Source organism: Enhydra lutris, unplaced genomic scaffold (genome assembly GCF_002288905.1).
Source record: "Enhydra lutris kenyoni isolate GAN:26980312 unplaced genomic scaffold, ASM228890v2 scaffoldscaffold4, whole genome shotgun sequence".
NCBI classification, from domain to species: domain Eukaryota; kingdom Metazoa; phylum Chordata; class Mammalia; order Carnivora; family Mustelidae; genus Enhydra; species Enhydra lutris.
This window is the reverse complement of record NW_019154088.1, coordinates 10,734,229-10,756,431: the sequence shown is the minus strand read 5'-3', so window position 1 is coordinate 10,756,431 and position 22,203 is coordinate 10,734,229. Positions and strand designations below refer to the sequence as shown.

Genomic DNA, 22,203 nt, shown 5'->3' with positions numbered 1-22,203 from the left:
TGATCTGGAGACGCAATCATCTTGGGCCTGATTTTGGCAAAGGGAGACTGTAGACTCCCATAGGCTAGTTGTAACCTTGAAGACTTACATTCTTGACTTTATAATATGAAGGTATTTCGTATACACCAGGCCCCTCTCCGGCTGGATCAGAACTGTTTGTTAAAAGCATGAATTAAATACAGCACAGAAAGGAGAATGGGTCGTTTCTGCCACCAGAAATCTTTCCACCAGCTGCAGGTGGCAGGTTCGGCCTTTTCCGGCTACCTCTTTATCTTCATAGCTCCTTAAAGTTGTGCAGAAAGCACAGTTGGGTATCTGGCTGGGCATAAAGAATAGTTATCTTTCTCTTTAAAAAAAAAAAGTTTTTATTTATTCATTTTACAGACAGAGATAACAAGTAGGCAGAGAGGCAGGCGGGGGTGGGGGGGGAAGCAGGCTCCCCACTGAGCAGAGAACCTGATTCGGGGCTCAATCCCGGGACCATGACCGGAGCTAAAGGCAGAGGCTTAACCCACTGAGCCACCCAGGCGCCCCTAGGATAGTTATCTCTTTAAAAAAAAAAAAAAAGGGCAGGAGGCTCCTGGGTGGCTCAGTCAGTTAAGTGCCTTCAGCTCAGGTCATTAACCCAGGGTCCTAGGTTTGAGCTCCACATCAGGCTCTCCACTCAGCAGGAACCTTCTTCTCCCTCTCCCTGCCACTCCCCCTGCTGTACTCTCTCTCTCTGTCAAATAGATAAAATCTTTTAAAAAAGGAATTAAAAAATTTTTAAAAAGGAACTCTTCTTCCAACCTATACATTTATTTTTTTCATATTCTATTTAAAATGTATGCCACTTTTCGCCTTGACAATCCACAGATATAAGGTTGCTTTATTTTTTTTTTAATACTGTATTTATTCACTTGAGAGAGAAAGGACAAGCGAGCAGTGGGATGGGGCAGAGGGAGAGGGAGAAGCAGACTCCCCGGCGAGCAGGAAGCCTTCATGCAGGGCTCAGTCCCATGATCCCGAGATCATGACCTGAGCCAAAGGCAGATAGATGCTTAACCAACTGAGACACTCAGGCACTCTGTGATCTAAAATTTCTTGAGCCGTGACTTTTGATAAGGATCAAGGAGACTCTGCTATATTGACCCTATTTAGGTTCTTTAACGCCTCTTGAGAAATCAGGCAAGAATGATATAACTGACCAGGAGTTCTCATTTTGTTTTCCAGTCCCTCTCCACCCGAGATCCTCATCACCAACGGCGTGCTGGTGGTAATATGTCCTTCAGGTTCCTGTAGCTCCAGAGGCCACACATGGCTGCTGCTCCCAGGGGAACAGAACCGTGGGAGAGAACACAGCCCACCCAAGCCCTTGTCCCAGAGCCTTCCAGGAGTCAGACTAACTAAAGCAGGCCAACGGGGACTTGGGCGGGTGGGGTGGGGTCCCGGCCCCTGCTTCTGGGGAGGCAGGGGCTGGAACATCCATCCCATATCCCACAGAATGACCCCTCCCCTTGGGAACCTCCCCAGTAAAAGCATCTCCATGGAAGCAGCCTCCTCCCAGATTCAGCCTCCGTCCCATCCCCCCCGCCGCCCACCCCAGCTCCAATTCCTCTACAATTACAAACTCGGTGTTTTAAGATTGTCATAATTCAGCTCTGGTACAGACATTTCAGCTAAATAAATGCATCTCAAGCCTCAGGATTCGAGGAGATCTCCCCCCACCCCCGAAATCAGTCTTTGGGAGGCTGTGGTAAAAGAATCTGACTTTTAGAAGACTATTCTGTTGCGAGTTCTCATTCTAAAGCCCCAAAAGAGGAATGTTCCCTCTTTTTATTTTGGACCAATCCCGCAGCTTCCATCCCTGACCTGTAGCTGAGAACATGACTCCTGGTATATAGAAACCATATAGCCTAGATTTTTGAGGATAGCTTCATTTTCTTTTCTTTTCTTTTTTTTTTTAAGATTTTTTTTAAGATTTTTTTTCCTTTTTTTCTTTTGTTATTTATTTGACAGAGAGAGAGAGAGATCACAAGTAGCAGAGAGGCAGGCAGAGAGAGAGAGGAGGAAGCAGGCTCCCCACTGAGCAGAGAGCCCGATGCAGGGTTTGATCCCAGGACCCTGGGATCATGAACTAAGCCGAAGGCAGAGGCTTAACCCACTGAGCCACCCAGGCACCCCAGGACAGCTTCATTTTCAAATACTGCATCTCTTAATGAGATGACAAGCTTTGACTGGGTTCAGAAAATGTGGTCGGCACACCATGGTTCCTGGGAGCAGCCCCAATTCAGACCAGCGCTGTATTTATCCCCTGGTTCATCTCCTCCATTTGGCCTGACAGAGGGAGGGGGCAGCCAGCGCTCAGATGGACCCCACTTCCTTTGTTTCAGTCTCGGCAAGTCTCCCGCCTGGAAGTTCACGCAGAGTGCAGGAGGCAGAAGAAGAGGAGGAAAAGTGAGTCTTTTGACTTCCTCTGGGGGTGGTGGAGAGCGTTTCTTCCCACAGCTATCCTGTCCATCATCCTGACTGAGCTTGGCCATGGCTTCTTGGGGTCACCTCCCCCTCAGGGGTCATGAACCCCTGGCCTCCCCACCGCTCTATAGGGAGCATGCTCTTCCAGGCACCCATGGGACCCTCAGCGCCCTGGGCTGGGGTCAGCGGCACAGCATGGCCCTCTCTGCCCACACGGGTCAGCCCTGCATGCCTGGTCTGCTGCAGTGGTCCGCCCCGGGGCAGGTGGGCACTGACAACCTCCACGTCCCCTTCTAGCTGTGCCCCTTCCTCACAGAGGGTCCTAGCATTTCATGGCCAGCAGAGACCTAAGAGATCCACAGTTACAAGTTGCTTCTGCTTACCATTCCATCCCATCTCAGTCATGCAAAGCTTCCAGCCCTGTCCCAAGAGAGGAGAGCAGCGTAGCTGCCTGGACATGGGAGAGGGAAGGAGGAAGAAGCTGCACCCCCAAACTGGTGGTATGGAGAGGGCCCGTCTTTGATGCAGGGCACCTCCTGGAGAAGCAGAATCTGGGGGGACCAGTCCAGGGGACTCAGCATCTCAAGGCCTGCTGGGGACCTTCTTTGTCCTCATCATACACAGCCGCACTAAATACAGATTCTAGGGCACTGCCCAGCCCTGCAGTGAGACTCGGAGGCCTTTTAACCTGTGCCCTAGATGCTTCTGAATCCCTGCCCCAGGTTCTTCCAGCTTGGCTTTCTCTTGGTGCAAGCTGGGGTGGAGGAGTGAGAGGCTCCTAGGGGCTCAGGCCTCTTGTCCTCTCTTCCAGTGAAGGACCTCCTAGTGACAGTGAAGGAGTCCTTCGAGCACACCCAACGTGTCCCATGCCGCCAGGAGCCCTGCTGCCCAAACCCGGCCTGCTTCCACTACCCCAAGTATTTCCAGCCCTGCATGCATGTGGACGTGCCCACAAGCCAGTGGAGCTATGGGGTACACAACAACAATGGTGGGGGGTGAGGTCAGGGGGGACTGGGGCAGCCGGACCTGCCAGAGGAGCCCCTCACCCCTCACCGAGCCTGCCCATCCTTCCAGCTTTGCTGCTGCTGTGCGCACAGCAAGAACAGCCCTGTCCACCAGCCCCTTGACTGCCTCTCTGATGGCCAGACGGTGACCCTACCCGTGGTAAGGGGACCCTGAGCAGCACAGCCTGAAGCTGCTGTGGGAGGAGAATGGGAAGGGCTTGGGGGGGCGGTGACATGGGAGGGGGTTCTCTCAGACGGGGCAGAGGAGTCTGCTGGGGTAGGAGACTGCGGGCTGTGCTGTGGGGCCAAAGAGAGTGTGTAGAGGCTGAGCTGAGGGTCATAGAAGGAATGAGGTTAGCATGTGTGTGTGTGCACATGTGTGTGCTGAGTCAGATCAGGGGGTACCATGTGGTGAGACGCCCCTCCTTTGCTTGGTACCCCTTGGCTCTAAATCGTCATCCCTGAAAAGTTGTTCCTCTTTCTCTTCCCAGGGCGAGGACTGTGAATTACACATGAAGTCTACACCCTGGTAAAGCACCCTCCTTCTGTCTGTTCCTCTGATTTACTAGAACCGAGGGAGGGAAATGAGGTTTTGACTTGCATTGCCCTGATGGCTGACCAGGCTGAGCATCTTTTCATGGGCTTATTGGCCATGTTTATATCTTTTGGGAGAAATGTCTATTCAGATCCTTTGTCCATTTTTAAAGTGGGTTACTTGCCTCTTGTTAAGTTGTAAGAGGTCTTTTTATATTCTGTATACTGGTCCCTTGTTAGAGATATGATCTGCAAATATTTTCTCCTATTCTAGAGGTTGTCTTTATACATTCTTGACAATGTCCTTGGACGCAAATGCATTTGAACTTTGGTGATGTCTAGCGCATGCGTATTTTTTCTTTTGTCACCTGTGCTTTTGGCATTATATTTCAGAAATTATTGCCTCATTCAAGGTCATGAGGATCCCCTGCTTTCTTCTAAGAGTTCTTATGGCTTTAGCTCTCACATTTAGGTCTATGACAGATTTTGAGTTAATTTGTATATACAGCATGAAATAGGGATACAGCTTCGTTCTTTTGCGTGTGAATCTCCAGTTGTCCCAACACTATTCGTGGAAAAGACTATTCTTTCCCCTCTGAATTGTCTTGGCACCCTTGCCAAAAATCAGTGATCTGACGAGAGGGACACTCAGCAACTATCAACCAGTGTTGTTATTACTGTTGTTTTATTATTTATTTTTCATTGAGGCCAAGGAAAGAAGTATTTCCTCACAGTTGTGTCTGTAGGCCTACGCACAACATGGAGGGAACGCCATGGCAGGGCTCCCAGGCTCTGCTTTCAAGGACATGTGATCTGGTTGGTGACTCGGGCAACTGAGTAAGATTCGGTTCCGAAATTGTCCATGGTCAGTCACCCAGAGTCCTGGGGGAACTGAGCCTGTAAGGACACCAGGGACGGACATAGGCAGAAGGAGGAAGGTTCTGGTGAAGCCAAGGGCTGCACAAAGTCTCAGAACCCGGACTGCTTCTGGGATCAGAAAGCCTGCGGCCCCTTCTAAAAAGTAGCAAACAGCGAGGGTGCACAGAGCAGCTAGGTTTTTGGCTGCCAGGCCAGGAGCCTGGATGTGTCCAGGGAAGGGAGGTAGTCAAAAGAAGGCAAGTGTTGGACATGCTTCGGCAACTCCTGCTCCACCTGCCTTGCGGACCTATAGGGATGAGAGGGTGACCTCAGGAATACTAGGGTTTTCATCAGTTGCACAAACACACAGAAGGATTATTTACTCCAGGAGCAGGAGAACTTACCAAAGAACATGAACTCCACAGGAAAGCCCTTACTGTAGAGCCTGGTCCTGAGGGACTGGCCAAAAGAATCCCAGGGTTCCCTGTTACCCATGTGTAGCCTCAGGTCATGGAAGATACCTGGGGGAAGACCTCCTGGGCTTTCCAGATCAGGCTGAGGATGCAGAGGGTTAGATGAGTCCCCAGTTTTGCAGAGGACCTGCCTAAAGTGTGTCAGAGAAGGGTTCATTGGCTTTCCGTTTGTCAATCTCCTTAAGTGCGGAAGACAGTGCTGGGAGGTAAACACGACTAGCCCCATTTTACAGATGAGAGAGGAGAGACTCTAAGTCACAGGAAAGGTATATGGCAGAACCCGGCTTCAAGCCTATGACCCACTGACCCTTAAAGCCATGTCTTTGTGGTGGTGAAGTCTGCAAGCCCGCTTCTCAGGATCCTCTGTCCCCATAGCCCTCAGATGCTGGACGTGCGGCTGGGCTTCAGCCTGTGCCCCGAGGAGCAGGAGTTCCTGGAGAAGCGGAGAGTCGTGGTGGCCGAGGCGCTGCAACAGGTTTTGCAGCTGGAGGAGGACCTGTCTGCGGACGAGGTGGGTAAGCAGGAGCCTGCCAGCCGGGGCTTCATGCCCCTCTAAGCTGAGCTTGTCCTGCCCACACCACACCCTGCCACCTGCCCCCAAGCCCTTCTCTGCTCCAGGGTGGCTTCGCTACTGCCTTTCCTGGGTCCCCAGCGGAGGGCTGTGCCTAATGTGATTCAGTTGTGTGTTTGCAGGGGGAGGGGCTGGGAAGGCAAAGCCGAAAGAGAAAGGAAGGAGTGTCCCTCCCCATCGCTGCTCCTCCCCAGGCACTAACAGATCCCAAGGGGACTTATGAGGTCTTACTTACACAGGACACAATGGCCTCCTCCCCCCAAGCCGGGAAAACAGCTGAAGCCCTACTACCTCCACTCAAAAGGCCCTGGGCTCTTTGTTCCTCAATTCTCTCTTCCCCCCAAATAGACGCATATACAAAACTCCCCCAGAAAAAACAACGGTCAGTGGCACACTACAGAGAAGCCCCTTCCCCTGTAGGGCAGACTTCTTCCCACAGGGTAGAGAGTGTGCCTTTGTTAGAGCCCTTTGTCATCTCCCAGGTATGGACTGAGGTCCACACCCCGCCCTCCCCACACCAGGCAGCAGGTCACCCTCCAAGTGCAAGAGGATGGAGACCTTGTGCCCGAGGACGGTTGCGATGGGGCTTTAGTGGACAGAAGGATCTTATCATCCCTGCCCAAATAGGGTACATCTTGGCAAGGATCCCCCTCCCCACTCTCCCCTCTTTAGAGGAAAACCCCAAGACCATCTTCAACCTTTGTGAATCCAGAGATGACAACCCTGCTCCTTCCCACATCAAGAATTCAGTGATTCCAGCTGTTGTACATACAGTGTATACTGAGCACCTGTCACGGGCCACGTCTGGGCCAGGTGCCCCAATAGCACATCCTTGCATAGGAGGAGCCGTTAGGGAATTGCCCACTAGCTGGGTCCTCGAGCGAGTCCCTCAGCCCTCTGGATCCTGGTGTCATCACTTGTTAACTGAGGGCTAGACTAATTGTGCAAAGAACTCTTCCAGCTACCACGTGCTGATTGACCAAGCTGTGTGACGCCCCAGCACCATTTATGCTCACCAACTACTGGGTTTGGAGGGAAGATCTAATTCTAGCCCTCCCAGGTGGCCCATCACTCTGTGAAAGGCTGTTTTCAGGTCACTTATTGCCTTGTGCTCTGTTGTCTGTAGCCAGTCCTCCCGCCTCCACCATTCTTTCTAAGCTTCCGTGGGTCAGTCCGTGTCTTATCCCACCCCGCACAGCCCCAACAGTCTGCCTCTGTACGCTCCCAGGTACCGCTGATCGCCATCATGGCCACTGGGGGTGGAACAAGATCCATGACCGCCATGTATGGCCACCTGCTGGGGCTGCAGAAGCTGAACATCCTGAACTGTGCCAGCTACATCACTGGCCTGTCCGGGGCCACCTGGTAAGGAGCTGGCTGCCACTGCCCAGTGGAGCCCAGAGTAAGCACTAAAGAGGCTGGCCAGGGTCTCTGGTGAAGCTTTCCCTGCCCCAAGGTAGTGTGACTCACAAAACTGGGTGGCTCTACCCCTTACAGCTGTGTGATGTTGGGCAGTGGCTTCACTTCTCGGAGTCTCAGTTTCTGAATCTGTAAAATGGGTATAACTAGTACTGACCCCATGGGGTCATTGAGCGAGACTCTCCCAGTCCTGGGTGCCTTGGGGCTGTGGCAGGGATCTAGGAACATGGTGATTAGGAGTTGTGACCCACTCCTGCCACCAACCCATCCTATCGGGAAGAAACAGCTGCCTTCTCCGAACTTGCCAGCTCTCCTAGGCTGTGTGGAGCTGACGCAGCTGCTCTAGCTGCCCTGACCCCAGCCCACCACCTCCATCCTTGCCCCTCCCTCTGTCTGGTGCCTTCTTCACTCTCTGCTGGTAAGCAAGGAGAGCGAGTCCCCCGAAAATGAGGCCAGTAGCCATATGCCTAGGACCCACAGTGCTTGTAGAAGCCCAGAAAAATGTTTTACCTTCTTTTAAGATCAGGAAAAAAAAAAAAAAAAACTTCTTGCCCAAGAACAAATATAACATTATTATATTTATTTTTATACAACAATCATAAAACATGTTTCATATTTTTATGGTGGAAGGGGCCCACATGAGGTCATAGCACAGTCCTGGCAGGGGACCCTTGAACAAAATGGCTGCATCTTCTGTCAGGGACTGGTGGACCTCTGAGCCGTTAAGGTCCCAAGGTGGCCCCTCACCGTGGAGGAGCTCTAGGAACTTACATTTGAGCAGTAGATGTGAATTTGCCCTAGGAAGGCCAAGGGCTGCTAGCGTGTCAGGAACTCCGAGGCTTCAGCCCAGGTGGGACAGAAGGACAGCTGACGTTTGTTGGCATGGCCCATGGGTAGTACAATAAGGAGATAAAAGCTGCTTCTATCAGGGTTGAGGGGCATTTGCATCCTTCTGGCCCTGCCTGACAAGCAGGAGATTGGGAGGAACTTGGTGGGTGGGGAGGGGGTCCTGTAGGGGAAGAGGGAAGCATCTCCTGACCTAAGAAAGCACTGGGAAGTATCCTTTTAAAATCAATCATTTGTGATGGTTTTGAAAGCCTTTAAACATGTAAAAGTAAAACAAAAACAAAAACAAAAACAAAAAAACATGTAAAAGTAAGAGTGAATCTTACGGAGAGCAGGGTGCTTTTTGTCCATGAAATCTCTTGACCAATCCCTACCTTCCCGGACCAGAAACAAGCCCTGTGAAGGAAGACGCCACTGTTCAGACACAGTGGCACTGCAGACAAGGTCACCCAGGGCACAGGGTTCCCAGGTGCTGTCCTGACGTCAGCAGAAAAGCTAGCTCCAGGCCAAGAAGAGACCTAGGGCTACAGGGGTCACTGTTTTTGTTTTACTCCTTCCCACTGCCCATGTATAAGTTCAGAAGAAGCAGGGGAAATAAATCTTTAGCCAGCATTGTAATTATGGGAATGAATGCAGTGAAGTGGAAAGAGTCCAGGATTTGGAATCAGCCAAACCTGGGTTCCAATGTTGGCCTCACCACTCCATGACCCAGCACACACTTTGTCCTGGCCACTTTAAATTGCATTAACTCATGCAACCTTCACAATAACTCTTTGAGGTAGGTGTAGTGCTAATTCTCTCCATCCCACAGATGGGGAAACTGATGGACAAGCAGTTAGATAACTTGCCCAGGATTATATAGCTAGTGAGTGGCAGAGTGTGGTTTTGAACCCAGGTAGATCTTGGTCCAGAATCCTTGCTCTTTTTTTTTTTTTTAAAGATTTTTTTTCTTTATTTGAAAGAGAGAGCAAACACAAGCAGAGGGAGGGAAGGGGGGAGAAGGGGAATCAGACTGCCCACTAAGCAGGGAGCCTGATGCAGGCTCCATCCCAGGACCCTAGGATCATGACCAGAGCTGATGGCAGATGCTTAAGCGACTGAGCTACCCAGGCGCCCCCCAGCAGCCTCACTCTCAAGCAACATGCTATACCTGGCCCATGGTAGCCATTGTGACTATGATTAAAAATGTCCACCCCCAGGGGCGCCTGGGTGGCTCAGTGGGTTAAGCCGCTGCCTTCGGCTCAGGTCATGATCTCAGAGTCCTGGGATCGAGTCCCGCATCGGGCTCTCTGCTCAGCAGGGAGCCTGCTTCCTCCTGTCTCTCTGCCTGCCTCTCTGCTTGCTTGTGATCTCTGTCTGTCAAATAAAAAAAAAAAAAAAAAAAAAAAAAATGTCCACCCCTTCCCTCCAAGCTCCTCTCCTGATGAGTTAGGGTCTCCCACGATCTGTCCACCTTCTCTCTGGCCAGGGCCCAGTGTTGATTGGACCAGGACTGGCTCAGTTCTATCCCCGTGTGTGTCTCTCTCCAGGACCATGGCTACCTTATACCGTGACCCTGACTGGTCCTCCAAAAACCTGGAGCCTGCCATATTGGAGGCACGGAGGCATGTGGTCAAGGACAAGATGCCTGCCCTGTTCCCAGACCAGCTGGCCAAATTCCAGGAAGAGCTTCGGCTGCGTAGTCAGGAAGGCTACAAGGTCACCTTTACAGATTTCTGGGGCCTGCTGATCGAGGCCTGTCTGGGGGATGAGGTAGGTACTTAGCTTCTTCTGAGGTCCAGCCTGCCCTGGCTGATGACCAGCTCTCTTTCTTCATCAGGGGGTCCTGGACTTACTTCTTAGCAGAAGGAAGTTAGCTTAGACCTGCAGATTCAACTGTGGGTCATAGGAAGCATGAGGTTCCCAAGCGCATGATGGAGGAAGATTGTGGAATTGGCTTGCCACATCCCTTTAGTGTATGACTGAGACCCTTGGGGTGGGGATGGCTTAGGAACAGTCCTGCAGATTGACAGCATGTCTTCTGGGCCATGCCAAGTTACCACAAAAGAACATGGGGATGGAGTTGGAGGAGGCTGGACAGACATCAGACTGATACAAGTCTGACCCCAAGTGGAGGAGAGAGGGAAGAAGGGCTGGGTGGAAGCATCCAGGACTGCTGGTCTAGAAGGTTCAGTAAGGCCATTGGATAGGCCTCTAGACAAGCTGTCAGTCAGAGGAGTTTGGTGCCCTCCATGGACATGAATGGGCATGCCTCAGGATCCCTCCTGCTCTCAGACATGTGCTGGGAACAGCCCAAGCCTTGTGACCCCAGCACAAACTCAGCGCAAACTGGGAGGCCCTTAGTTGATTATACTCCTTGTAGCTGAAGATCTGTAGGGCCCTTTCTCATGGCTGCCTTACAGAGGTTGGGCCCAGAAGTTCCTCCCTGCTCTGAGATCCAACAATCCAAGCACCATGTGCCCAAGAAGAGAAACAGTCTGTGTTGGGGGCTCTCAGCTGCTGGGGCAATCTGTGCAAGGTGGTGGAGCAGTGGCATTGAGGGGAACACCCTCAATGGCTCAGCGAACACCCAGACCCTTCCAGCTGCACAGGCCCTGGGGAGGGACCAGCTGTGGCTGTCGCTTGTCCCCAAAGCAGAGCTTCCCACCTAATTTCTCTCCAGACCTGCAGTTCTCGGGCCCACTCCCAAAAGGTTCTGAGGAGTTCTGAATTCCAAACACAACTTGCCAGGAAATGGGAGAATAACAAATTATTTTCTAGGTGGTCTGTAGAGAGATGAAGGTCATCTCTGAAGTGATAGATGACCTGATCTTCATCTTCGAAGTGCATTCATTCCTTCATTTTTTTTTTTCTTTCAAAAAAATTAAGACCTCTGGCATGTCAGAAACTATGCCAGGCAACGGGGGTTCGGAACTGAGGCACTCACAGCTTTTGATGGGTCCCACCCACCCTCCCCCTCTAGATAACCGCCATCTAATCTGTGCTTATGAGGAAGCAGGACAGGTGGAGACTGAGGGCGTTGGCCTTTGGGTTTAGGCAGGTTGGGGTTTATTTTTATTTTTATTTATTTTTTTTAAAGATTTTATTTATTTATTTGACAGATACAGATCACAAGTAGGCAGAGAGGCAGGCAGAGAGAGGAGGAAGCAGGCTCCCTGCTGAGCAGAGAGCCCAATGTGGGGCTCGATCCCAGGACCCTGAGATCATGACCTGAGCCGAAGGCAGAGGTTTTAACCCACTGAGCCACCCAGGCGCCCCCAGGTTGAGGTTTAAATCCAGGTCCTGCTCTGTGCTATTCCTTAAATGGGAACTACATCAATAAGGGGTAGTTAATATTTCAAACAATACTTAGTGCCCCGTGTGATGAGGAGGAAAGCACCCAGGCTACTGACAACAGACGTCTGAGCGTTGCCTGGGGTGGAGTAGGAGGAGGAGCCAAGGTTCCCAGGAGGGCAAGTGTAGAATTGAAATTTGGAGGTCTCTACTGTTCCACTCTGGCCAAGGCAGGAGCCTCTTCCCCTTGGACTCCTTTGACCGTGAGTGTAGACTGCATTCTTCCCTGAGTCTATAGTTTTCTCTACTTCCAGGACTCAGCTTTGCAGTGCCCAGATCTCTGGGCCATTGTGAAAGGCACCCTGCTTGCCTTTCAAGGGAGGCCCAAGACTTCTTTGCCCCACGTGTGTGTTTAGCATCCCACACAAGGTCAGAGGCCTTCACACACCTGAATAACCCTGGATGGTCACCCAGCAGGCAGCTGCATAGAGCCTAAGGTCAGAGCGTGGCCCACTAACCCCTCAACTGGCCTGTCTACAATGGTTAATTCATTTCAGTAGGTGGCCGGTGGCCCTGGCTGTTCTGCAGGGACAGGGAGGCCGCAGTTCCCCCACGGGGCACAAGAGGGCACCCATGACTGGCTACTGCTGACTCCCCTCTGATTTGGCAGCACCATGCTCTGGGGACTCAGAGGGACCTTGGCTGCCAGCTGGTGCACCGTTTCCAAGCCTTTTGTTTAGATTTTTTAAAAAAGATTTTATTTATTTGACAGAGAGACACAGCAAGAGAGGGAACCAAGCAAGAGAAGTGGGAGAGAGAGAAGCAGGCTTTCCACCAAGTGGGGAGCCCGACACAGGGCTCGATCCCAGGACTCTGGGATCATGACCCAAGCCAAAGGCAACCGCTTAACTGACTGAGCCACCCAGGTGCCCCTGTTCAGATTTTTTTTTTTAAGCAGCTTTTCTCCTCCTTCCCAAACAAATTTTATGAGGGAGCCCAACATGCAAAGCAGAGAAGAAAAATGCACCTGCTCCAGGGTATGTTGGGTGGAAGATGATGGGGATGGAGAGGGACAGTGGTGGCCTTTTCCCTTCTCTGGTCCTTGAGACACTAGGAGAATCTTGGGACTCTGAGGGACAGCCCTAAACTGTAGATTCACCCCCACTCCCGTGTACGTGTCTGGGACGGTGAATAGCCCAGGGACGAGCGAACATTCTCTGGGTACATTTTAAGAGCAGGTTTGACTGGTGTCAGCTGGGATCTGCACAGCAGCCGGATGGGCTCAGGAGCCAGGCAACGGCCTGCTGGAGGTCCAGACCATCCCCTTTACTCTGCCCTGCCTCCAGGCTGTCTGTGCTCCTTCACCATTTCATGTCCCCACAGAGAAATGAATCCAAACTGTCAGATCAGCGTGCTGCTTTGTGCCAGGGCCAGAACCCCCTGCCTATCTACCTCACCATCAATGTCAAGGATGATGTAAGCAACCAGGATTTCAGAGGTAACACTGGCGGCTAGTTTATAAGGGGGTCCCTTCTCAGCAGGCAAAGGTACCCAGGGCCCCAGCACATGCCCAACCCACCACATTTGCCCCCCTCCACCTCGACTTGGCTACCCCTTCTGTGTGGATGGATCAGGCTGGTGGGGGCTTGTGGCTTTTCTAGGAGCAGAGGTTTGATGGGACGGGGGTAATAAAGTTAAAAAAGGGAGGCGGTTCTAGATATTTCTCAAGGTTCCCAGACTGAGGGACTCTAGAAACCTGCTCTGCCTGCTTCTAGGTCAGTTGTGATCTCGGTTTATCCAGTTTGGTGGAGCAAACGAGCCATGCAGGTGGCAAAGCAGTCTGACTGGCCAGCAGTAGCCAGTCTTGGGCGCCCCCTTGTGCCCTGTGGGGGGGAAACTGCGGTCTTCCTGTCCCTACCCGCCCCTGCCCTCCATGCCCCTGATCTGTAGGAGCCCTGAGGAGGGAGGGTGGGGCTGTCAAGGCCTGAGAATGACACGCCACCCTTCTGCTCCCCATGCAGAGTGGTGCGAGTTCTCCCCCTACGAGGTGGGCCTGCAGAAGTACGGGGCCTTCATCCCCACCGAGCTCTTCGGCTCTGAGTTCTTCATGGGGCGGCTGATGAAGAGGCTCCCAGAGTCGAGGATGTGCTACATGCTAGGTGACTCCTGGCCCGGAGGGGTGGGGGAGGGGGCAGGGGAAGGCCCGCTCCTTTCCCCCAGGATCTTGTCCTGGGTTCGGGTGCTGGTTTGGGTGATCCCTTGAGAATGGGACCCTCCTGCATTTGCCGGGGCCGGCGGGGGGTGGTGGGGAGTAGACCAAAGTCTGTCTCACCCCCTGAGCAGCCTGACTGGGAGGGAACATCAAGTCAAGGGAGAGGCAGGCAGTGTTTTGGTGGCTGGGGCTCTGGGGCAGAGCCACTCACAGCTGGTCCTGCTCCCTAGGCTTGTGGAGCAGTATCTTCTCCCTAAACTTGCTCGATGCCTGGAATCTATCCCAAAGCTCGGAGGAGTTCTTCCACAGGTGGACGAGGGAGAAAGTTAACGACATCGGTGGGTGACCCCACTGGCTTCCCCTCTTTGGTTGGGGGATGTAGGGGCGAGGGGTGGATAACAAACCGAGGCCCAGTCTACCTGGCCACCGGTTTCAACGTCATGTCTGTGGTTCTGAGATGAGAAAGCAGCTAGGATGAGGTCATCCTTGCCTGGAGCAGAGGGAGAGGGAGGCTCCATCACAAGCTTCAGGGGCCAGCCCTGGCCTGACTGGGGGGTGAGGGTGGGGGAGGGCCCAGCAGAGGGGCACAGTGCCCTGGAGAGCTAACGGGGTAGGGATCCATGAGTACAGTGACAAGTGGCTCTTGTAGATTCCCTGTCTTCTCTGGGACCCCCCCCCAACTTACCTGTCATCACCCCTCTTCTCCACCACCCTGTCCCTGATCTCTCACCTGGGTCCTCCTGGCCCCAATGCCAGGGGATTATCATCTCAGCAAGGAAGGTGTGAGCCTCACTTCCAGTGGCTGAACCCTGGGTATCACGTAACCACACAGGCTTCGCCTGGGCCGTCTGGGGACCCCAGCTCTTGTGACCTGCCTTCCATCCTCCCTCTCCCCTGCAGAAGATGAGCCACTCCTGCCTGAAATCCCCAAATGTAATGCGACTGTCCTGGACACCGCGGTGGTGATCCCGGGGTCGTGGCTGTCCAACACTTTCCGCACCATCCTCACCCACCGGGCCTTCGTGTCTCAGTTCCACAACTTCCTGCTGGGGTTGCAGCTGCACACCGACTACCTCCAGAACAACCAGTTCTCCATGTGGAAAGGTAACCCTCCCTGGCTGCCCACCTTGGCCTGGATAAAGGGGAAGGGCATGTTGAGGCTGCCATGGAGAAAGCCTGGCGAAGCCTCTCTGGCCATGTTCGCTGGGGTCAGGGGTTGGTGGGGAGGCACGCTCTCTCCAGGGTGTCTTCCATGTTTGGCGAGGTTCTGAACATAGGTGCTGTACTGTTGGTATGTAATTACTTGAATCTGTACAACAATCCCAGCAGGTAGAACTTGGGGAAATGTGGGCCTTGACTTGCTCTCGTTGTGCTCTGGGGGCCCCTTTTAATGGGAGCAGTGCCCCCTGAGGGTGCGGCAGGGATGACCCAGCTCAAGAACCCCCAACATGGTAAGTGGCGGGGCCAGGTCTTAAATCGTGGTCACGCAGCTTCAACTCGGTGCCCCCTCCCCTTCCTGCTAAGGCTTGAAGATTGACTTGCCCCTGTCTTTGGAATTTTCCTTGGCTACAGCCTGCCAGTGGCTGCTTTGGCCTGGCCTAACGATGCTCATTCTCCCTGTCTGGGGCAGAAAGGGCAGCTGGCTCTGGGCCCAGCGTGTGCACTGATTTATAAGATATTCTTACACCCCTGCAACCCCAAAACTCTGTGGCTAAGTCAGAAGGGTTTTTAATCTATGTTGTAGCAAAGACTTGCTACAGGCCCCAGGATAATAATCTTCTGCATCAGCCCCCACCCCAAGGGGCACTGGGACTCATTGGGGGGGGGTCCTGGCTGGAAGGGGTTAGGCCCAGGGCCCAGGCCCAGATGAAGGAGCTCTAGTCAGGGTGTTCCGTCCACACGGGCCACCTGTGTTCATCCTCTGAGATCAGGGCACCAAGGCACGATGGTAACTGTAAATCCTGGCTTTCAGACACAGTGCTGGATGGCTTCCCGAACCAGCTGACAGAGTCTGTGAACCACCTGTGCCTGTTGGACACCGCCTTCTTCGTCAACTCCAGCTACCCGCCCCTCCTGAGGCCTGAGAGAAAAGTGGACCTCATCATCCATCTCAATTACTGTGCTGGGTCCCAGACAAAGGCAAGTGTGACAAAGAAAGGCTCCTGCCCACTGGCAGGCCACTCGGTCGTGGGGGCTCCCAGGACCGAGCCCCCACAAAACTGGGAAATGGGAGAACAGACATTCCCCCACAGGCCCCAAGACTTAGCATCTGAGAGACTCAAGCTGTTCTACCTGGCGTGAGGTTAGCCATCCAAACCTCTTGGGGTGGCGGTGGGGGGCGTTGTTGGGCAGCCAGCTGGCCCTCACATGCAGGGTGGGCTTCAAGGGGACCCATGGAACAAATTCTAGTTTTATTTCAGCAATTTTATGATCTGAGCATTTGCTGTATTTGGCCATTCATCAGCTGCAAAAAAAGGAGTTTTTAAAAATAACTTTAATGGAGTCCAGTCCATTCTAAAGTTTTGTACCACTCCAAGAGTTTATAATGTCCTATTTTTAAAATAATCACATTGCCCTTTTCCACAGGAAATAGGGCCCTCCATGAGATTATATGAAAAGCCAGGATCAGAGGTTTTTATTTATTTTTCTCTATTTACCTTTGAAAAGTTCTGGCCTTTTAAGGGAAAGAAACTGTTTTTTGGTCTCCTTTACTATAGTCCTAGCCTGAAGCCCAGGAAAGGGGCTTATAGACAGAACACCAGCATGACACCAATGATAAGGACTCAAGTGTATAAATGAGTAATGCTGTGCTTTCCTATCTGTGCTCTCACTTGATCTTTACCCCAGCTCTTTGAGGTAAGTGGCACAGTCAGGAAACTGAGGCACAGAGAGGGGAAGTGGCTTGCTTTGAGATCGCATAGCTAGTGTGCTTGGAACACAGGGTGAAGGCAGAAGTAAGGGGATTCTGATGTTCTCAGTCCACTGCTCTTTCTGTTACATCATATTTTATAAAGATGCCCTTTCAGAGTCCTTTCCAGCCTTGTGGCCCTTTGTCCATTCCAAAGGCCATGCCCATCTCACAGAAGCCTGGCCAGACGTGGCCTAGCTCCAGTCACCCTCAGGCTGCCTCCCACATCTCCCCAGGTCTGTGTTTTGGGTGAAGCATCCTTGAAAGGGCTTCTGTCCACCTTCAGAAGGAGCTTACAGTTGGACACACACCAACCTACCACCTCAGGCCCTTTGTTCCAGAAATAGCACAAAGAGGCATAGCCATGTGAGACCTAAATTGTTGGCTGGGGGAAATCAGGAAGCTGGAACTAAGAACTCTGTGTTGCTTACCCACCCCACCCCTCATTCCAGCCCATGAAGCAAACCTGTGAGTACTGCTCCGTGCAGAACATCCCCTTCCCCAAATACGAGCTGCAAGAGGATGAGAAAAACCTCAAGGAGTGCTACTTGATGGAGAATTCCCAGGAGCCTGACACCCCCATCGTGCTTTTCTTCCCACTCATCAATGACACCTTCCAGAAGTACAAGGCCCCAGGTAAGCTGCCTCCGAGCTTGATTCCCACCACCCGCTTGCTGGCCTTGGGCTGAGAACTCCTGTGTTTAGCCTGGCCCCATCTTCTGACTGTACTAGCAGGGAAGCCCAGTTCCGCTTTACTCTGAACCAACCTTGGCTTTGGGAAGAAAGCAAAGCCCCTCCCTGCGTGAGCCAGCAATGTCATCCTCTGCTCTTTCAGTCATTCAGCATTTATCCACATCCCACTAGGTGCCCCGTGCTGTGTCCTGCTAGGGTGGCCCTAAGATGGGCAAGCTGCATCTCTCCCCTGGGGAGCGTGGAGGTGTGCACGTGTGTGCGTGTGTGTGCACAGGTGCTTGTGTACGTGTGCGCCCACGTGTGCGTGGTTTTCACACAGGTGTGAGTCCCCACGTGGGCTGGGACAGGCCATGGGAGGGGATACAGATGCAAATCGTTACAACCCTCTGTGTATAGCAAGTCCTTCTGCTGCCTCCAGGTGTGGAGCGAAGCCCCGAGGAGCTGGAGCAGGGCCACGTGGACATTTATGGCCCCAAAACCCCATACGCTACCAAGGAACTCACGTACACAGAGGCCGCCTTTGACAAGCTGGTGAAGCTCTCTGAGTACAACATCCTGAATAACAAAGACAAGCTCCTTCAGGCCTTGAGAATGGCAGTGGAGAAGAAGAAACGCCTGAAGAGCCAATGTTCCTCCTAAGTCCCAGCGAGCCTCACCGATCCTTTGTCTGCTTCTAGGGTCAGAGGCGCCAACCCCATGGGGGCTGACCGGCCTGTGCTGCCGGCTCTGCTATCTGGCAAGGGGTGTAGGCAGGCTGACCTGGGCTTTCTATCAAAAAAATAAAAATTTAAACAAGTTGAGGGAGATAGAGAAGGAGACAAAGGAATACAATGTAGGCAAGTGTTGGGATTTTAGACCCGCAGGAATTTTTTTTTTAAACCTATCCCTGCAGGGAAGGGGGTCCCATAGCCACGGGGTCCCACACATGCCCAAAGTGTGGAGAATGAAATCGTGGCCTATGGAAGAGACTGGTTCCCCCAGAGACCTCAGCCTGCAAACTGGAGCTCAAAGCCTCCTTGACTTGACTCCTCCCGGCCTCCTGGCATAGAGGGCCTCCAGGAATAAATAAGGGGAGGACCTGAGGAGTACGGCGGGCTCTCTGGAAAAATGCCTTTTTAAATTAAAGGCAATCATGATTTTTATAGGCTATTATATTTTGTGGTTTTCATTGTTTAGAATCAGGGTGTTCATAGATAGTGTGAAGCCAGAGGATCTAGACTGAGCACTGGTCTCTTCAACAACAAAGCCAGACCAGGTGGGTGACGGGTCTCAGTGGCCCCTCTCTAGCCGCTCTGAACCCCAGAACCGGTGATCCCTGGGATCTCAACCAGTCAGCCTCTTCTGAGCACCCGGGAAAATGCCAGGCAAAGCCCGAGTTTGCAGCTCAGGCTCACCAAACAAGGATCGGGGGGCGCAGCTCAGGGACGTCTGAGCAGGTAAATGGAGTCAGGCCTCGGGCCCGCGCTCGCCGACCAGCCTGCTCTAGGAGCACTTCTCGGTTCCCTTCTAACCTTCCTCTCCTATTTTCAGGTGGGATTATTTATTTCTAAGTGGGATTCCTCTTATTTATCATGTAAATGCAGTGGCCAGTATACCCAAAGCTCTCGGAGAGTCACGGAGAGAACAAACGAGGAAACCCTTCAGGGAGTAGGTTAGCCCTAAGGAAGAAGCCTGTCCATCCTCGCAGAGCGCTGGCAGATAAATCACTGGGAAAACCCTGGGACACAGAGAAGCCCAGCAAAGTGTCCAGGCCTCCCATCAGGCTAGGAACGTGACTAAAGAAATAGGTCACCTGAGTCATAGAGAAGCCCAGGCCGATGGAAGGTGTGACCAGAAAGGCATGTGGTCCCCACGAGGCCCAGCAAACCTGGAAGACTTGGTCCTCTTTCCTGGCCTCTAGGAGATGACGAGTGGTGATAGGTAACGGAAGTTCAGAAAGATCGACTTCCAAAATCCATCCTTGCTACTCAAAGTGTGGTGGGGGACTCATCAGAAATGCAAAAGTTCAGGCCCCACCCCAGGTCTGCTGAATCCAGAATCTGCATTTTAAGGAGATTCCCACCTCCCCTCTGCACCCGTCTCTGCTCTATTCCCACGAGACTACACATATTAAATTTGAATGGTGTAGATTTATGCCACACTCTCCTATAAGCTTGGAAAGCAGGAATCCATGAGCGCCCCTAAGCCACTGGTAAATAGGGCTCCTGGACCTGTGAAACTGGTCCCTGCCCAGATAATGCGGACCTGAGACACTGCCCATGCCCTCTGCTGGAGCAGCCAACAGCCTCAACCTTCACATCTTTTCTCTCCATCTGCAACAAACAGGCTCTCCTTAAATTAGAGTGAGCCATGCCGTAAGACTTGTTTGCTGGCCGGTAAAGACAGCCCTGCCTTGGATTCATCAAAGTGCGTACAATGAGGCTTGTAAAACCATTGTATTATTTGATCACAGAATAAAATGGCCCTGTGGGTAAATGCTGTTGACTCATCTTCGCTCATTATCCAGTGCTACAAAACCAGCCAATTCCTGCCCTCACCCCTGCCTGGGCTTCTCACACACCACTGTGTTCTGTCCCCACGTCCCCGTGAAAACACTTCTCCCCAAGGTCACCAGCGTCCTAATTGCCAGATACGCTGAGCCAAATGGCACCAGCCCTTTACAGGCCTTATCTTACTTGATTGTTCTCGGTATTTGGCACTGCAGACCACTCCTGCTTCCTGAAACCATCCCTTCCCACGACTTCCTTGCCAACAGCAGTTCAACTCTGTTCCGCCTGTAAATATTTCTTGCCTTCTCACTACATGCCAGTCACTGTGGTAGGCACTGGGACAATAAAAATGATTAACAATTGACCCCACACTTCAAGGAGCTTCCTTTTGGTCCCACGTAGAAGGGCTTCATCAAAACAGAGCCTTGCAAGACAAAGGGAAAGTTCCATATTAGCTGTATACACATGGGGAATGCATTAGGGGCTGCCAACTAGGCTTCCGCCTAGAGGGAAGGGGCACGGTTTGCTGGACACCATCCATCCTGGTTTCCTTCCCACTTTCCAGCCCCTCCTGTTGTCTCACTGCCCCTGCCCTCCATTAACTCCTGGTATTCCCTGAGGTTCTCTCCTCAGCTCTCCTCTCTTCCCACTCTGTACTCTCCTTAGGCAATCTCATCTACACCCAGGACTTCAACTACCACTTCTATCTTGAAAATTCTCAAACCTTTAGCTCTAGCCAAGCCAGTTTCCTAAGTTCTTGATTCATGGATTCAAATTCTATACCAGTTAGCATTATTTTTCATTACATAATCAAAAAGGTCAAGAAACTTTTGATCTTTTGATTCTTAAGAGTATCTTAAAGAAGATAGAAGAAATTGATTTCTCTATTTCTTAGCAGATACCCAGGTTCCTCTTAGCTCTTGCTTCTGCCATCCTCAAGTTTGCCTTCTGGTCCAATATGGCTGCTAGAGCTCCACCCATTGTATCCACATTCCAGACAGCAGGGAGGTTAAAGGGTTCTGAACTCCTGCTGACAGTGAACACACCAAAGTAGCCCTGGTTTGCCTACCTCTGAACATCTTTTCTGTGACAGAAAACTAAATTTTTACCTTAACAAGATAATGAGAATTACCAGTTGTCCCAATTTTCTATTGCTGAGCAAACAAACAAAAACAAAACAAAACCCAGAATATAACAGTATAAAAGAACCACCATTTGATTATGCCTACAGATTCTATGGGTCAGGAATTTAAAAAGGGCATAGCAAGGACAACTCTTATTCATGCTGGGAGGCCTCCGCTGAAATGACTTGAAGTGCTTGGGGAGGGCTCAGAGGGCTGGGGTCTGGAAGAGCTGGAGCAGAAGGATCTACCTCTGAGATGAGCAGTGCCTGGGTGAGAGAGGCTGGGACGGCTGAAGACAAGCTCAGTTTGATTGACTGTCAGAGCACCTTCGCGTGGCCTCCCCAGTGTGGTGGTTTCAAGATCCCTGGCTTTCTTAAATGGCAGCTCAGGGCTCCAAGAGTGAGTGTTACTCAGCGACAGGTGCATGGTGTATTATGATCCAGTGTTGGAAGGCACAGACCATCTCTTTCACAGCACACTATTGGCAGACGCACTCACAAGCCAACCTGAATTCCAGTGGAGGGGACCAAGATCCCATCTCTCGATAAGAGGTATATCGGAAAATACACATGGCTATATTTTAAATCCCAGCCTGAGTAATTGAATCCTTAATGCTGACGTTCCCTCTCTTCCACTAAGGAAATGTCACATTTGGGTTCTGTCATTGCAGGTTCTATATCTAGGAACAAATTCAGTGTTAGTTAGGAATTAGTTTCATCTCTCACTAGCAGAGACCTAACAAATAGGGGCCTCAATACATTCATGGGAAAAAAGCCCACAAGGAGGCCATCCAAGTCTGGCATGGCATGTCCAGAACTCATCAGAGATTCTGCTCCTCCCAGCTCTGAGTTACCCTCCCATGTGTAGTTCTTGGCCTCATGGTCCGAGATGGGCCCTTAGGTGCCAGCCAACACATCCCTATCCCAGACTACAAGAGAGAGGACAGGGAGAGCCAAATTGAACTTTTTCTCGTTTTAAAGGAGACTTCCTGCAACTCCCACGCATCCTTCAGGTAACATACCAGCAACCAGCCCTTGGTCTTAGGATCACACTTAATTGCACAGAGACTGGAAAATTTTGTCTTTACCTGGTAGCAATGGGCCTGGCTAAAAATGAGAGATCATGTATAGGCGGCTGCCTGTCTTACTACAACTACCTACTAGACATCTCCACCTGCCGTGTCCTATAAGCCAACATCTCCAAGTGGCAGCAGTGACTTGGGTAAGTGGCCACAGAGAAAGGAGAGGCGTGTGTGAGAATGAAGGGGGCTCTTTGCCAAAGTACCTCCTCTAATCACTTTATCATGTGTCTCTCAGGTCTTTAACTTCTCTGGGACTTAAAGTAT

General features: G+C 51.8%; 1 protein-coding gene across 1 annotated transcript in view; it reads left to right on the top strand.

The window, feature by feature from the left end:
* The window catches only part of LOC111140157 (phospholipase A2 group IVE), a 34,481-nt gene extending 16,505 nt beyond the window's left edge, over positions 1-17,976 (top strand). Inside the window, 15 exon segments of the mRNA XM_022492506.1 lie at positions 1,213-1,255; positions 2,373-2,436; positions 3,266-3,426; positions 3,529-3,618; positions 3,950-3,987; positions 5,699-5,834; positions 7,123-7,259; positions 9,689-9,911; positions 12,816-12,930; positions 13,454-13,591; positions 13,875-13,982; positions 14,545-14,748; positions 15,617-15,783; positions 17,005-17,188; positions 17,664-17,976. Coding sequence (XP_022348214.1) covers positions 1,213-1,255; positions 2,373-2,436; positions 3,266-3,426; positions 3,529-3,618; positions 3,950-3,987; positions 5,699-5,834; positions 7,123-7,259; positions 9,689-9,911; positions 12,816-12,930; positions 13,454-13,591; positions 13,875-13,982; positions 14,545-14,748; positions 15,617-15,783; positions 17,005-17,188; positions 17,664-17,884 — 2,029 coding nt within the window. The 3' untranslated portion in view covers positions 17,885-17,976.
* Positions 17,977-22,203: the final 4,227 nt, after the last annotated feature.